General features: G+C 37.7%; 1 protein-coding gene across 4 annotated transcripts in view; it reads left to right on the top strand.

Moving 5' to 3' along the window:
• Nucleotides 1-18,165, top strand: part of JADE2 (jade family PHD finger 2) — a 363,485-nt gene that overhangs the window by 177,488 nt on the left and 167,832 nt on the right. For all 4 annotated transcript variants that reach the window (XM_075209765.1, XM_075209763.1, XM_075209766.1 and 1 more), the window contains 2 exons: nucleotides 2,702-2,871; nucleotides 13,270-13,481. In XM_075209765.1, the coding sequence (XP_075065866.1) occupies nucleotides 2,702-2,871; nucleotides 13,270-13,481 (382 nt within the window). The remainder of the gene's footprint in view (nucleotides 1-2,701; nucleotides 2,872-13,269; nucleotides 13,482-18,165) is intronic.

Below are 18,165 nucleotides of genomic sequence, written 5' to 3'. Positions count from 1 at the left end.
TATAAATTTATTGTTTGTATTTATATAATTTTATTACTTTTATACTTATATTATCTTGTCATTTTGATGTGTGTTCTACACCCTACCCCTATGTACAGCGCTGCGGAACCTTTGTGGTGCAGTGAAAATAAGATGATAACAATTCCTATTATTTATTGTCTTGTGCTTAATATAGCATCTTGATTTTCACTGTCCCATACCAGCATAAGTCGTATGCCTTCCCTACAGCTTTACTACTGCTTCTTCATTGGTGGTTAGTGGGGATAACTATGGTCTGGTAGAGTTGAAAACGAATGTAAAGGAAGCTCTACAATTTCATCTAATTAAGTTGCTGGTTTTCTGCCCAATAAAAATCAGGTTTCTGCCAATGAACCCACATTTTATCTCAAACAGCAGAGCCAAAGTAGTTTTGCATTGAAGCTGGGCTGCTTCTGCTTGTCAAACAGTAACAGTGGTTTTGACTATTGAAATGCCTGGTTGCTGTGACTTTAGAGAGTGAGTCCCAGCTCAACTGCTTCTGTTCTAAAGCATGCAAATGTATTGCGCTTATCCTACATATAGGATAAGACATATGTAAACCTTCATAAATGCCTATGTACATAAGTTTTCTACCAATGTGTAAATCCTTGTAATCCCAGATGAAAGCACACTCCACAGCAGTCCCATTTTCCTCAGTATACTCCTGATTACCCTCTGCAGAATATTTTTTGTAGATGTTTGTCTTCATGCTGTCGTTCTCATAGCAGTAAACTAACAAATGCATTGCTATATGTTCATAGTGTTCAAGAACCAAGCCATTATGCATTGTCTTTATTAATATAGATTTTTATATTCGCGTTGGTCAAACTGTAATGGATGTATTTTTTAATTAGTGGCCATGAACATGCTGGATTATTATACAATAATAAGTTATTTGCCATCCAAATAAAATGAAGTGAACACCAGTATTGCTTCATGTTGTTGTTGCTGCAGTCATTTTATACACCTGCCATCCCTAGGAGAGATACTTTTTATGACTCTGTAGGATGAATCATAAACAGATGTCTATTAACAATTAATGCATTTCCATGCAGACATGTATTAACAATAGATGACCTTCATTACGTAATTTAGCTCTCTCATCAGGAAAATCATTACTTTTTAATAAGTAGCAGTTTCTCACAGTGCTCTCGTGCGTTTAAGCATGACTCATTTGTAACTGTCATGTTATACGTTATATGACATACAAAAAAGCTTAAATTTTGCACTGTAAGGCCGAGTACACACTGCTTTAATTGTAAGCATTTAACAAGTATTCTTTACATGCTTTAATGCAGGTAGTCTAAAAATAAAGTCATGTAAACGAATTGACCTGTGTACACTTTCGGAAAGCACTTGCTTCCTATCAATTTGGCTGTTGCCTGGAGGGTTCTGAAGTGTTAACAGTCAGTTAAATGCAATGGAGTTCATTAAGTGCAAGGTACACTATGCTGCAGGGAAGCTTTGAAGCATATTAATTACCGCTCTATTAAAGTGAGGGACAAGTACAAGTTTTTGTCTAGGCTTCTAATTAGCATTGCTTTTCAGTACCCTTTATATACTTTACAGAAGAGAATAATTTAAAAGGAGAAGTAAATCATTTTCTTTGAACAGACCTGGCACCTAAAACATTTTTTTCACAGTGTGATCCATAAGCCTAATGTGCCTGGTCTGCAAAAAAACAAAATTCTCTGTGATACACACTGCTTATGGTCCATTACATACTAGCACCCATGTATAGAAAATACAATTGTCCAGCATATAATATAGACCCTTGTCCAGAATATAGAGCCCCATTTTTACACTAAATTCTCCTAATTGTTCTATGTGAAAAGCAAACTTGTTAGTGATCTGAGAGTAACTAATCAAAAGAAACCTATGCTGTGAATGGTTAATATTGGTGGTTGCTTATTCTAGAGTGAACTTCAGCAACGTATCTGAATCAACCAATAATAATAGCGCACAGATCTCACCCTCACGGCTTTAGAGTAACCGGAAGCACCCTAATATGATGGAGCGGAGTCCCCTCCCACAGGAGGTGGCTCTTGTTTAGTTATTACCTGTTGTCTTGTTTGACCAGCAAGCAGTAAATAACTTTGAAGTAGATAGGAGAAGGGCTTCGGGGGCTCTTTTTTTTTTTTTTTTTTGTGCTTGACATGACAGTCCACTGTTTTCAACTGTTTAATCAAGTTTTGTTTAGTAACGAAATGAAAAATGTGCTATTTTACACAATTGGTTGCTCATTCTAGTCTTGGGTTATAATGAAACGAGTGGTGTTTTAAAAATGCCTTGGCAACAAATGGGTTAATTGATGTAAAATATAATACATTGAGACATGACTTTTTTGTGTCAGTGGGGAAAGGGACTATTAAAAAGTCTGTAATGTACAGGAGTTAAATTGATTACTTGTCCTCTTACATTTTTCTTAATCCTAAATGCATTACAGCTGCTGCCTAAATCCAAACCAGTATACTCTCATTGCAGAAACTGTCATAATTATTCTATGTTAAAGACTTACTTCAGTAAAGTTATATTTGTGTCACATACTCTTAGAGGCACATACCCCTGTAAATAAAGGAACGTCCCATTGTATATTGTGTTGGTATTATTAAATTAACCTGGAATCCAATTTTTCTTTTTTTCTGAGTAGTTGTAACACTATTATGCTTTTCTCCTTGCATAGGTTGATTGAAGCATTGGAGGAATCCCCCCCACTGGGAAAGAACAACTCTTTACCTGGATCACAGTGTCCAGGGGACTTCCAGACCACACTGCAGGGATCTGGCAGATATGACCTTGATGAGGTGGACACCTGCTGGTTAGAACTTGTTAACATGGAGTTCAAAAAGATAGGTATGTATAAATCAGGACTACACACCTATGTACTGTACTGTACACTAGTCTCCAACTAAGCTGTGCTTTTTATTCCTGCGGTTAAGTTTTATCACACAACGAGTTAATCCACTTACAGATGTCATTACCAATGTCAGAAAGTATAGATGAGTGTAAAGATTTAAAAAATGAACTATATGTAAAGAGAATTTACCTTTTCGACAGCCATCCTGAAAGAGAGTGTGTATTTTGGTAAGTTTCTGATAACTTTGTATGACTAAACAAATAGAAGGATTTTCATCCTTTGGGAAACTCACTACTGTAACTTTAAAGAATAAGTACCTTTGTGGACTGTTTTTAGCAGTCATATGTCAGAGTAGCTTAGTAATATTTGAAAAACGTAACCTTTGGATCTATTTTGCACATTTAACCCCACAAACAAAATCCACAAAGGTGATAAGGGTTATACTATCTTATTATTGATGAGCATCTGTCAGTTTCTAAATAACCAAACTAAATGTATTTTAAGAACCTTAAGGATGCCGGGGTGCCTTAAAACTGCACATTTAAGTTTGCCTCTTTAAAATGACTGGGAGAAAGGCTGTGCGCTTTAGGACCAAGCAGAAGTCACAGAGTTGCTTCTTTTGCTTGACCTCTGACCCCCACGCCCCCAATCGGCATCTTTGCTCACCTATGGTTTTCATCCAAGCTCTGAGATGGACCATGGAGCCAAAATAAAATGCCTGCCCTCTAGGATCTGGGGAGGTGAATAAGGAAATAGTTCACTGGTAGTAATATAGCATAAATCAATAAATATTTATGACTATTTTTTATGTCTTTTAGAATGATTATTTTCTGTATTATTGCACTGATAAATGTATCAAATATTTATTCAATAATATTTTAGCAAATTATATTCAAATGCAATAATAAAAAGCAATGAATGATGTAAACGTAAAAATAGAAAGCACACAGGGGCATATTCAATTATTACGGTAACAGTGCGCGTAAATACCGTTCAGCTCCCTAAGCCACGAGCTGAAATCCAGCTTACTATTACCGTAATAACGGTAATGGTTTTAATTCCGCGGGGACTTCAAAGAATTGAATATGCCCCATAGGGTCACATACACAATGTTGTAAAAGATGTATTTATTTGACATACATACAACACATAATTACATCATGCCAAGTGTGATATTGCATGGGCACTCACAAGTGAGGAAGCAAACCTCTACCTAAAATCTAGAGTGTAGTTAAGTTATGATAAAGTTCAACTGAAGTGGGGAACAATTTTCCCCCGATCCGGCAGGTCCCTCCGAAGTCACTAACTGTCCAGAACTGCTCTACTCTAAGGGAGGAATTCAATTATCCGCAAAGCATCTCTGGAACATCCGTGAGACACTTTGCGGCGGAGATTTTAAAGAAATCTCTTCTCATTTTGCTCCATGAGCAGAGATTTTTACCATGTGTTCATGGCGTGATGTCCGCACACCACACTGACGGCAATTGAATTCCCCCCCAAGTGTTTAAACATAGATTCATATAGCTTTTGTATTTATGACAATTAAAGTCCAAAACATTGCTATTATCCAGGCATATTTGGATAATTGTTAGTAGTCAAACCCATTGCTACTAAGAGTTTCTTCGGTTCTGCAACCATAGCAACCGTTAGACATCAATGTTAAACAGAGCCTATGACATATGAGTTGATTGTGTATTTTCCTTTTCTTTCAATGGGATGTGTTTTGCACTTGCCAGAAAATCACATTTATAGGTGCACGTTGACTAATGTAATAAAAACATATAAATACACAAAAGTCATACACATGTAATAAAGACAGTTATGATGTCACGCCACACTCATGATTAATTTATGACATAATGCACAAAAGTTTAAATTAATGAAGGTGCTGATCCTAAAGTCGGTTGGAGTTTGTACCAATGTTATGCGTGTTTTGTCGCTATCCAATAACGATTGTCGAATCTCGATTTGTGTTTCCAACGCACAAATATTTATTCTCAAAAAGTAGCAGAATAATTCAAGCGAAATAATAATAAGTACAGCCGTTACTTATCGCAGGCGCTCTGGATCCAGCGAACAGTCATTCAGTCCTGAAGTCTGTGGACAAGATGTCTGATCACTGGATGAAAAGCTCCTGCTTATATGCAAACAGATATACAGTGAAACAATGCAGATGGTGTGGCTTGCTCCTATTGGTCCAGGTTTAAGGAAGATCCAGGGGGTTGTAGATCATAGGCTGGTTCAGTCTAAGGAATCCAAAGGTGGGGGTTATCTCTCCAGGGGATGTGCTCTGTTCTTCCCGCCAAAACTCCAGTTACAACCAGTCCATTAGCATATTATAGTCTGCATCATATTAAAGGTTTATTCCCTAACATCCATAACTAGAGTACGCAATGTGCGATCTCTTCGCCGAATGCACCGGACAGCTGCTGATGTAAAGGGGATTAATATGATACCAGACACTTTCCTTTAACCTGTACCGTATGTATTACTAATATGCACATAACTTATAATATTACACATAAACACTACTATATTTCGACATAAATAACTATGTGTTGCAACTACAATTAATGTGTACTATTTACAAACGTGTGTGTATATGCGAATGTACATAAAGGTGTAAAACTGTTATTGCCACCTGTTGTGGCTGGATACGCCCTTCCATGCCGTAGCGTGCTCTACGCATAATTTCAGACAAAGACAATGAAGTTTGCTCGACATTAATTGAAATGACTCTATCCAATTTGCTGACTTCGACAACCAATGTTTTACTTTTCCTGCCATAGAAATTTTCCGTTAGATACGCAAAACTGCAAAGCCAAGTTCAAATTGATTTTCCATTGCGAATTCCAAGGACTGGAAAGTGTGCATGCACATTCAAATGCGTTTTGAGGACAAGTCAACACATTCGAGCAAATAAAGAAACCATACTGGTTGACGATTTGTGGTTCACAAATGGGCCTCATTAAATGCACTGTGTAAGGAGGGGGTTTGTGTACCTGAAGGCTCTTTGCTGCCGATCATACATACTTGCCAACATTGCTGATTGGAAGTCTGGAATAAATAAACCACCCCCAATTCTGCCAGGCCATGCCCCTTCTCCCATACATTCCCAAGGTCATACCGTACAGTGTAGAATATTGAATGATTAGAGATTGCTTTATTTGAAAGTAATGCATAAATTCATTATGGAGCAGGGGAAAATGCAAGATTTCAAGAGGGGGGCTTCCATGTCACGTCAGCAGAGGGACAGGCTATTATTTGAGACAATGCTAGACTACTCTCCAACTCTTCCCATCCCCTTCAAATGCACAGCAATGGTAGCCAACTATCCTGGTTCGGGAGGGGCAGACCCAATTGTTTGTGACTATCCCGATCAGTCAGCAATTTGCTCCGACTGCAAGAATATTTGGGATGTATGTCTTGCCTCATGCTGTACTGCTTATTAAGGGGAACTGGAAACATCTAACTGTAGTGCATGCAGCTTGCCCTTACCGAGCAGTACAGCGTGGGGTGGGACATGCACCCAACTATCGTTGCAGTTGGGACAAAGTCCTGACTGAGCAGGACATTTACAAAAAATAGGGACAGTCTAACCAGAATCGGGACAGTTGGCAAACTACCTGTTCTAGCTGCTTTCACTACCTGCAGCTGCTGGTTTCTTAAGCTCAGTACTGCTTGTCTGAATCCTGGAATGTTGGGTCTCTGTTTGATAAAAAAGGAATATGTACGTGAAATATGGAAAGTCTAGCAGTGAGTGAACCATTTAGAGCTCTTTTCCCCCAGCCAGTCCCAACATTAAATCAACAGCAATATGAATAGACCTATTTCTCCCTAAACATGCACTGAAATTAAATTAATGGCACTCACATTAAATGAATACACCTATTTTCCCCCAAACAGCCCCATGTTAAATACTTAGTAGACCCATTTAATAATTAATCATATTTTCCCCAAATTACCCCGATATTAAATAATTGGTGTTCATAATTAATGAATAGCCCTCCTTCTCCATAAACTCAGCCCCACATTAAATTATTAATCCCCAAACCACCCTAGCATTAAATAATGCCATCACACCACCTTAAATTAATAAATGAATACCCTTTTCAATTAAATAGTCCCCATCATCAACAAAATTACTCCCACTACTAAATTAATATTTCCCACCTTCTATTAAATGATTGTCACTCACCCTCACCGTCATCCAACCTCAACCACTAACACAATAAGAACCCTGCCCCACACTTAGTCTACCAGCTGGCTGTGTAGATTTTAGTGGCAGACTTTTCTACCTGCCTCCCTTATTTCCTGCACAAGGTTTTTGTCCCTCTTTCCTGCACATTGCACTATGACATGCTTCATGTGCGGGGACGGGACGCACACTGTACAATGTACAATGGAGGGCCAGAACGGATCTGTAGATCTGCTGCACTAAATTGTCTGGTTCCGAGGGGGGATGGGGGGGGTTTCTGAGCAATTGAAAACCCTCCTAAGTGCGCACCTGTGGAGATATCTAGTATTCTGTCCCCTTGCAGTTCAGATGGCTCCACCCAGTTTCACAATATGCAACCATTTATATAACCTTAAGACATTAGCTGGTATACATATCACTAATGTTTTAAATAGATTATCAAATTTTCATATCAGTTATTTTCCAACAGTTAAATGGAAATCATATGTAAGTAACAATCTGCTTGTGTCTAAAGATGGCACCCTTGTCCATGCTTTGGTTTAGGGTTCGGAGTATTGTTACTGGAAGTTTACTTTTACTACATCCACCTGTAAGTGTTTCGATGCTCTTACAAAATACGACCGTTCATATGATGAAATTGTGTTACGATTATTATTTTAACATGTAAGGTCTGATGTTTTCATGCTATTAAGCTGTTTTGCTTTAGTTGATAAACATTTTTGCTTCATTTACCCGCGTTTTGCCAGAGAAAGCAGCTTTTTTTTTAAAGAGACAACCTGTGTGTGGCATTTTCTACATTATGTTACCTCTCTTAAAAGGTGGCCAAGAGAAGGAATAGCACAGTAAGTACTTTGTTTTATCTTGCATCAATTTCTATCATCACATTTGAATTTTGAACCTCTCTAGCTGATCACTGTCCAGTAAGCCTCTTGAAACAGCAACAGAGGAGTCTTTGTACTGCATACATATTAGTGAATCTGTTTGATTTCTTTGGTCTCTTTAATGGTGTTATAAAGACTGACGCTATTCTTAAAAATAGCTACTCAAAACATCTGATTTCTGTACAACATTCTGCTATAATATATCAATGTCCACCTTCAATAAGTGATATCATCATATTAGATACTATGGATCAATTTGTTCCCTACATGATGGAGGTACAGCCTAAACCCTTAAACCACATATGGCAGTTTCATTACCATGTTGTTTGGCATATTTGTAGGAGAACTCTAGCCAAACATTTATTTTTTAAACGACTATTGTGAGGTTGTTTGTCTTACATTTTTTTTCCTGACTGGCCTAGTTTGCTCTCTGCACTAGAACATCAAGTAGGTACCAAAGTCAGCTCTGTACAGCTTTGTATTATTGAGGGACATATGTTTCGGGGGACCCTATACAAGGTTGGCAAATTTATAATAGAATATATTTTATTATTTTTGAGAACCATGCCATGTCCACCAGTGTTCAGATTTTTTCCAGTTTTTAAAGCATACCCTATTAATAATAGTGGTGACAAATGAATACCACCTTCTATAAAACCCGCAGGTCAATATTGTATTTTCACCCTAATTAACTTTTACTACCTCCCCTTTTATTGGTGGTCAGTGTCATTCTATCCAATGTTACCATCAGTTTGCCAAGCCTCAACTTCTCTGTAGTGGTGCTGTCTCCACTCTAGCTGACATGTGGAACACGCCTTCTTTTATTTCTATCTCTATGTGTTCCATGTCTAGGCAGTGTGGAGAGCCTGTAGAGAGAATGCCATTCAATTTCACCCTTTGAAATCATGGGATTTCCAACCTATGAATTGCAGTGATTTTAGCCAATAAAACCACTGTATCTACTTGTGTAGTTAAGCCATACCAGTTTCTCATTTAAACTGGTTTCTGTAACATGAGTTAAGCCATATCTGTTAGTAAGGCTGCTTGGCATTGTGATTGCGGGGAGCGTGCCATGGGATTGGTGGTCCAGATACAATTGTTTCCTGTTTTGGGCACAACTTGGGCAATACACCAGGAAATACAAGGCAGAGCTGATTCTAAGTAAAACATTATTTGCTATAATAACTGTAGGTTACAATTACGTTTTACGCAGAAAATACTGTTCATGTTAATGTTCAAACCTACATGTTTGCTTCAAATATCCCGTTTTTGTTTTCTTTGAGGAAAAATATCTCTAAGGAAAAAACACAGGGCACAGTTGTATGATCTTTGTGGAGGGTGGGTGGGGGCTGTAACAGTGACAATTGTATGCTGTTGTGTAGACTACTTCCAAAAGTAAAATATTCCTATTGAGAAACCCATTATTCTGCTGCTGAAAGCATCTCTTACAGCAGTTGCCTCCTTCAACATTTAATCTGTCAGACTTAATTATCTGCATTAGTTAAGCTGAAAGGCTTTCTTTTCCTTTTCCGACATCAATATTATGTTTCTCTGTCCTATGTGTAATCTGTTAGATCACAAGAGAGAACTTGCTGCAAGCCATGCTTTTTGTAAATCTATAGTTTACCTGTAAACAGAGTTGGATTAAGGATCTGGGGGGCCCGGGTCACTTAAGACAGAGGGTCCCGCTATTGTCTAATATGGTCTTCATTTTAGACAAATAAATCGGCAATACTGTGTGCACTACTGTTAGATGCACACAGCTCTGCCATCACAAGCAGAACAGTGTAAAGTAGGACATACCTCCAACTGTCCTTGTAGTCAGACCAAATCCTGACTAAGTGAGACTCTCACCCAAATTCTGGACTGTCCCACTATATTGAAGACAGTTGGAAGATGGTCCTGCTCTCTCCTACCTGCTCTTGTCACTTTCACCACCTGTGGCTGCTGGTGTCTTAAGCTCAGTTGCTGCTTGTGTAGATTCTGGGATGTCGGGGCCCTGTTTTGAAAAAAAGACAGATACATAAAGTTTAGGAGTCCCCAAACAGTCCCGTTAACAAATCAATAGCACCCCTTTAATAATTAGGCCTTCCTCCCTGCAACCAGCCCCAAATTTGAAATTAAATAAAATTAATACTATTCACATTTTATAATAGAACTAACCACTGTGCCAATTATTTTTGCTTATTTTGTTCTGTCTTAAGAAATATGTCACTTGGGAGGACAGTAGTACATATTTTTTCCAAAGTTTCTCAAAGGTTGCTAGACATCGGTCCTCATCCAGAATCATGTCATCCACTGTATTCAGTCACTTCTCCCTTCACTGAGCATAGGTATAACTTATTATTTTTGTTTATCCAGGACTACCCAGTATTGGTAAGTATTTAGATAAATAGATTAGCATGTTCAAGTTTTCCAGACTGCCTCCCAGGACATTATAGTGTCCCAGGGTTTTGCAAACTCTCAAACACTTCTTACTCTTAACCAGTCTCCTATGTATCTACATTCTAGTAATGCATGCAAAATTATAGTTTCTTTTCATTTTGATGTTGCATTTTCTTTTTTACTTTGTGTTGGTATAGTTTTTGTAAAGATATTTTATGTATTTTACGCTAACAAATACATTTTATGAATGCATTTCTTGAAATTGTCACATCCAAATGTATCAAAAGGTCTATTTGTTGTTGTTGCATAATTTTGTTAAACTGATCACCTTGGTCAGATCGCATCGCCCTATTGTAAAGTAACAGTAACCCTTCCCATCTCTGGAGTTCACCTACTATTTTCTGTATTAAAATGAAAGCGTCATTTTAAATGTACTGATTGATTCAACCAGATATCTATCCCTACCATTAATGACATTACCCCACATTTGGTTTGCTTAATTTTGAATCCTGAAAATTTCCTATCCTGATGGAGTATCTGCATAGGTGTCTCCACATGCGAACTTGGGTCTTGATAAGATTTGATTACATCATATTTGTCTAATGAGATCAGTGCCTCCATATTGCCCACTTTAATACCATCTAGTACTTAAATTTCAAAATATATTTTGTAAAGTGCTCAATGGCTTTGTCGAGCATAAGGGGACATATATGCATTATGCCTCTCTGTAGATGTCTGGTTTCTGAAAGAAACTCTGAGATTAAGTGTATCATTACATTGAAAGTATTAGCAACATGACAGCCGCTTGGCACCCCATCTTGCTCAACATTTTTATGAGCCAAAACTAGTTACCATTATTGTGTCAGGACTCAAGCTGCGCAGCCTTTGCCCAATTCAGTATCTTGGCACAAAAACATCAAGACAATCCGCACAGATGTAAATATGTTCCTTTTAAGAAAGTAGGTTAACAACCCTCATTGTTCGTTGCAGGTTGACAAGCGTGCATATTTTGTTTTTTACTTTGTTTGGAATATAGGTGAAGTATAGGTGTTCATGTTCCATCATGCCATTGCTATGACAAACTGATGCCAGATTATAAAGTGATTAACTTCATTAACACTAGTTTTGATATCCACATAACAAAAGCTTTACATGCCCTTCTGTTTACCAATTTTGATACTTGGAAAGACAGTTCGTCATCTACTACACTCGACCCTGTCTTAACAGTTATTTTCACTGTTACCAAACAATTGATACTCTTGATACTGCGGCAATGGACGTCCTCATCTGCACCTCTCCTCAGCACACTAAAATCGGACCAGTTAGATATTCTATATATCTGTAAGATAGCCACCCTCTCGGATATAGAAAAAAGTGTGAAATATTCCTCAGGTAATGGGGTTTATACCTCAAATCGCTTGATGTCATTGTACAAACTAACATTATGAATTTGTTTGAGTCCACCGACACCTTGACTAATTTTCTTAAGATATATCTAACCTCACTGGATGGACCCTTTTCTCATTTTGTCCCCCTTTCTACGACATTTGGATTTGTTTTCTATCTTTGACTCCCACTACCCTTTCTGTTTTGCACATGGAAGAGAGACTTTAAGATGTACAATGGTTTAGATTTTATTCTCTTTTTTTGCTATTATTATTTAATTTATCATTTTTAATTTTTCTTTTCTTTCTGATGTATGAGTGTGTGTCTATATTAGGGAATTTAGACTGTAAGCTCCAATGGGGCAGGGACTGATGTGAATGAGTTCTCTGTACAGCGCTGCGTAATTAGTGGCGCTATATAAATAAATGATGATGATGATGATGTGTTCTAATTTTCTTTCCATACTCAACAGTTTATTCAATATGTCTGTCTGCAAATATAATGTCTCCTGTGGGTATTATATGGTCTCATGTTTTTCTGCCATTTCTCTGGAAGGACGACTTGTTACTGACGTTTCTCCCTTCTCATGTTTCGATATACCAGTTTATTGAACATCTTCATGTTTTGTACTTCTGTTGTGACTTTCTTGTGATGTTCTTTTTCCTCTAACCTTTATCGAGTTTGGGGAAAAAAGATATATATGTATAAAAAGAAATATGTGTATGTGGTGCAGTTTGACCTCATGCACAGTGCACTAAATGTAGAGTAGACATTGGGATTATTGTTCTTGTTGCCAATGCACCACTCCTGCATCCAGCTCTCCAGACACATGGATATTACTGTCTGCTAGCATATGAACAGGGGAGGTGCCCTGGCATCAAGAAAAGTCTTCTCTATGCCTGCTCTATTTTCGCTGTGCTTTGCACATGGACTTGCCATGATCAAACTGTGGTGCATACACAGAAAACTTCAGTGCTATTGTGAGAATGCACCTTAATTATGATCAGAACTATGCGATTTTGCCAATAAAGTACATTTCAAAGGTCAGTTGTTATATTCACAAGACCGTTTAATATAAAACACAAGTTGCCTTATAAAAAGAACTACTGATAATATTTTCAAATACACATGTAAACGTTCTCTTGTCTTGCAGAGCTTGAGATATTTGAAATTGTATTTACAATTGCTGTGTGTCTGATTGCAATCCTGTGTTCTCTGTTTTTCAATGTCTTCAAAAGTGTCTGGCTGCAATGTCTCAATGGGATTACCGACAGAGTCTGCAGTGTGCAGGAAAATATCTGCTCTCCCCTACAACTTTCTCTGCAGTAGTTTCTTACATTAGAACAGTAGGATTTGTAATTATTTAATGGGGAATGCCTTCCTGATTGTTTCTACGTTTTATTTGTATTTCTTAAATCCCCAAAGAATATCCAACCTTGAACTGGGGTTGTAAAATGGAAACGTCTTGGATCACATTCATTATACAGTCTTGTACTTTCTATGGAGTACTGAATATTCATTGTCCTCTACCTATCTGTTTGCAGAGATGCCGCTGTTGGATGAGCTGACTTTAGAGAAGGTTCTGGAAGAATTAGAGATTATCTGCTATGAGAACATGAATATTGCCATTGAGACGGAGGAAGGACTGGGGATTGAATATGATGAAGATGTTGTCTGTGATGTTTGCCGATCTCCAGAAGGAGAGGATGGGAATGAGATGGTTTTTTGTGATAAGTGCAACGTCTGTGTGCATCAGGTAGATACAAAATGTTCTACACACATATTTTTGTGTATAAATTGTGTTTATTGGGTTATACAAAGAAATATAAATAGCAAAACAATAAGAAATTTTACAGTTTAAACCAGATATTTAAACTGCACACATATAAACAAATCAAGATGACATAATGGTCTCAAATAATTAAAATTCAAGCAATACAATTAATTCCCTTTAATAGCGTGTAGCTTACTGTGGTAAGCTACACGCTATTATGTGTTATATAATGTTGTATAATGTGTTAAACACTTGTTAAGTTGAAGCCAAATGAAAACCTTTATAATAATCGGATATAGCTTTAATGTCTGGGTGCCCATAGATTTTACTTCAGTTCCAATAGAGTAGCTTTCCCAGCTTGACCAAATCTGATTATATCTCTAGTAAGTTATAAATTTCATTCATGACTTATGATTTCATTAACAAGCTCTATTACATGGACCTTCCTACTACACACAATGACAGCCCATATATAGCAATCCTAGAGAAAGACACCAGTCTTGTTAATACTACTAATCAGCAAAATCACGAACAGAGGTTCGTTGTAGAGGGACATATTAGCACTCCTTGGGGTATATTTACTAAACTGCGGGTTTGAAAAAGTGGAGATGTTGCCTATGGCAACCAATCAGACTCTAGCTGTCATTTTGTAGAATGCACTAAATAAATGAAAGATAGAATCTGATTGGTTGCCATAGGCAACATCTCCACTTTTTCAAACCCGCCGTTTAGTAAATCTAGCCCCTTGTGTTAATTAAAATATAACTTTTATTAACACCAGGTGTTCTTTTTTTAATACATGTATGTATGTGTGTATACTTGATTTTTTAATATTTCACCTTTTTTTTCCGGGAGGATACTATTATTAAACTAAAATTAATAAAAGTTATATTTTAATTAACACAAGGAGTGCTAATATGTCCCTCTACAACGAACCTCTGTTCGTGATTTTGCTGTCTCTAATACATTGGGACTAGCACCCCTGCGTGCTATATATTAAAGATTTATATCTTATTACGCACTGCATGCGGTTGTGTCTTTTTGCTATCCCTGTGCAGAGCAGCTTTCTCTCGTTCTAATACTACTAATCACATCATACCAAAATGCACTTACATTTGGGTGTTTCCAAAGTAAATGCCAGAAAGACCCAGACCTTTACCACGTTTAGGACAAAATTAACTAGTGCATCCTCCAAATTTCATTAGCCTTATAGCAACTAAACCCTTTGCAAAATTTGTAGCTGAATTTGTAGAAATTACAAGCTAAGCCCAAAATATAAGATCATTCCCTGTCTGGTACAGACCTAATGTTGTTCTGACAACATTGGGAGAACAACAGAGAAACTGTACTATAATCTTTCAGCAAGATTACTTAATTAATGTGTTCCTATTCCTTGTAGTCATTTACAAAGGAGAAACTGTACATTTTGGCACACCATTTTCAAATTGAGCTTCGAGAAGATGCCTAAGGTGAAGATATTTCTGGAATGTTGTTTTAAGGACTTGCATAAAAGTTTTTAAATGATTTTGAAAAAACTATTGGCCTATTTTAGTACTCTGGCACTTGACCAAAACCTGTCAGTTCCCAGGTTAAGAAGCTTTTTATCATAGCAAATTGTTTGGTCTGAGTCTGTTCCACTACCACCCGTTAATGAATGTGCAGCGCACCAGATACAGAGCACTTGCGTGATACGTGGAGACATTTGTTTTGGTTTTTGTCTCTAAAATGGTCTGTAGTGGTACATGGTTGAACCAAACTTCCTCAATTAGGAATCTCTGTAAATGTTTTTTGGGGGGCACTGCCAAGCAATTTCTGAGTTGAGCCTCTTGAGATGCAGAATAGTATAATTTAAATGTTGGGAGTGCCAAACATACAGAAGCTGAAGTCCTATATAATACACTAGGGGTAGATGTATCAAACCTCCTAAAAAGCAAAAGTGGAGGTGCTCCCCATAGCAACCAATCAGATTCTAGCTATCAAATTCTAGATAAGTGTAGAATCTGAGTGGTTGCTATGGTGAGCACCTCCACTTTTGCTTTTTAGGAGGTTTGATAAATCTACTCTCTAGTTTTATTCTTGTCCACTCAGACCATAGAATAAAACATGTTTTCTAATTTCCTAAAGATATTGCCAGGAATATAAATCGACAAATGTTGAAGTGCATAAAGGAATGTCAGTTAAATTAACATTATAATTAACTTGACTAATCCTGTGACTGTGAGAGATAATTTTGTTCCATATGTGTGTTTTGTTTTGTTTTTTTAAGTATTTTATTTATGAGGTAGACATTAATAAAAAGCACATTGGTTACATTGAGCATAGTATCACACAATATGCTTATAGGCCTTAAGACACTCAGATAAATGTTACAGACAAATTGCATGTCCTGATGGCATATATAAATAGCATCTTGGTTTTTTAGCATTTGAGGAACAGGTAAGTACATGTATGAGAATAGGGACACAAGCCAGCACCCCCTAACAATTCCTTACTAATCAGATGAAGTTTTGTTCAATAAGAGGATCACCAGCACACAATCGTAACTCTTACCATTCTGTATTGTGGAAGCTCCTCCACACTTGTGTTCGTATATCTTGCGGCAACAAGCCTATCAAGCTTTCCCATGTGTTAAAAAAATATTCAACCCTGCTCTCTTTCTATAATGAGGTTTCAATCCAATCCATACGAAAAATATGGTAGAGTTTTTGACAAAAAAGTGAGAATGTGGGTGGTTCTTTCTGGGCCCAGACCTGCAAAACGCTCTTCCTAACTGCCACCGATATAGCAAGCAATAATTTTCTACAGCCTTTATCCACCTTGACCTCTGAAGGCAAAATTCCGAAGATCGCCCACTCTGGGGACAAAGGAAAGTGAGTATCTCCAGATCTGATCCCAGAAACGTCTAATAGGAGGGCACACCCAAAAACAATGTGTCAGATCTGCCTGATGAGCTCCACATTTTGGACACAGGTGGCTGTCCGCCAACCAATTTGGAAACGCCTGCATGGAGAGAGATAGGCTCTGTGGAATTTTTTTTATAAACCTCTCTGAATAAGTCATAGCTGGGATTAGGCGCATCTGTTTTGACAAGGCTTTTAAAAGAAGGTCTGGGGTCATAGAAGGGAAACGTCCCTGCCATTGAGCGATACCTGTTTTAGAATTATTATAATCAAACCAGTGGCGTAAGATAGAGTAGTGTTGTGAAATAGCTTGATGTAACGGGACCGGCTTAGCCAGAATTGGATCTAGCGGGTTATCCCAATCTTTCGGGAGAACTTGTTTAAAACAGTTTTAATATAATGTTGGCATTGAAAATAAGCCAAACTGTGAGCTCGAAGGGGGAAATACAGAAGAGGCCTGGTCATGGGACATGGGTTTACAAGATGCCTTATCAATCAGTGGACGGATTGTAGAGATTCCCAATTTTTCCTACATTGTAAAAGGATAGGAAGCCATGCAGTCCTGAAACTGTATTATGTAATAATGGAAGATGCGATGAGGCATGCGGGTTTAATCTAAATTGTCTACAAAGTTGTTGCCATAGTTTATAAGTGGTGAAGAGGATTGGATTATCACTAATCAAATCCGGTAGCTCCTGTTTGTGCATATGGACGAACGCACGAAGATTTATCTCCGGTAGAAAATTCTGATCTAGTATAGTACAGGTATATATAGATGTATTATGGATCCAGTCTCGAAGATGTCTCAACTGGGCCACCTGGTTATATTGGGCCACGTTTGGTAAATTAAAACCTCCTCTCTCTCTTGCTTGTTGCAATTCTGGCCTTCTTAGAATTCCAGATAAATTTATGGAATATCGCTTTTATTTTTGTCGAGTCTGAGTTTGTTAGAAGTAGAGAAAGTATCTGCAGAGGGTATAGGAGTCTCGGAAAAGTAATTATTTGTATTAAATTAATCCGGCCTCCCATAGATACATTTAGTCTACCCCACCCATTTATTTCTCGGTTCAGATTCCAGAATTGTTTTAGTAATGTTTAAGTGATAGAGCAGGTGAATATTTTTCGGAAGACCGATGCCCAGGTATGTCATGGAGGACCGTACCCATACAATAGGAATATCATGTGCCCATAATGGTTTGATAATATATTTTGCAAGATATATGGCTGATGATTTTTCAAAATTGACCATAAAACCAGAAACACGACCAAACTCTGCTATTCAAACTATCAAAGGTTGAAGGGAAGATTCTGGGTTAGAGATATAGATCAATACGTCATCAGCAAAAGCTGATAATTTTATTTCTTGAGTACCAATTTTGATACCCTTGAGGAGACTCCAACTCTGCAAGACTCTGAGCGTAGGATCCAAAATCAAATTAAAAAGTAAAGGGGAAAGAGGATACCCCTGACGTGTACCATGGGACATTGTCAGAGCTGTACTTTTAAGACCATTAACCAGTAATAATGTAGTGGGAGAAGTAGGAAAAAAGGCTATTAAGGCCTTAAAATCACTATCAAAACGTCTTATTGAAAGAATCTCATGAAGATATGGTCAGGACACAGTATCAAACGCTTACTGCGCGTCGAGGCTTAATAACATGTTTGTGGAAGAGGTCATTGTGGATGCTATTATGGCCAAAATTGCCGAACGCACACCCTTTACCGAGTGAAGTCCATTGACAAATCCTAGTTGATGAGGAGCCAAC

This window comes from Mixophyes fleayi, chromosome 4 (genome assembly GCF_038048845.1).
Source record: "Mixophyes fleayi isolate aMixFle1 chromosome 4, aMixFle1.hap1, whole genome shotgun sequence".
NCBI lineage: Eukaryota > Metazoa > Chordata > Amphibia > Anura > Limnodynastidae > Mixophyes > Mixophyes fleayi.
The sequence above is the reverse complement of the archived record's forward strand: the minus strand, read 5'-3'. Positions and strand labels throughout refer to the sequence as shown.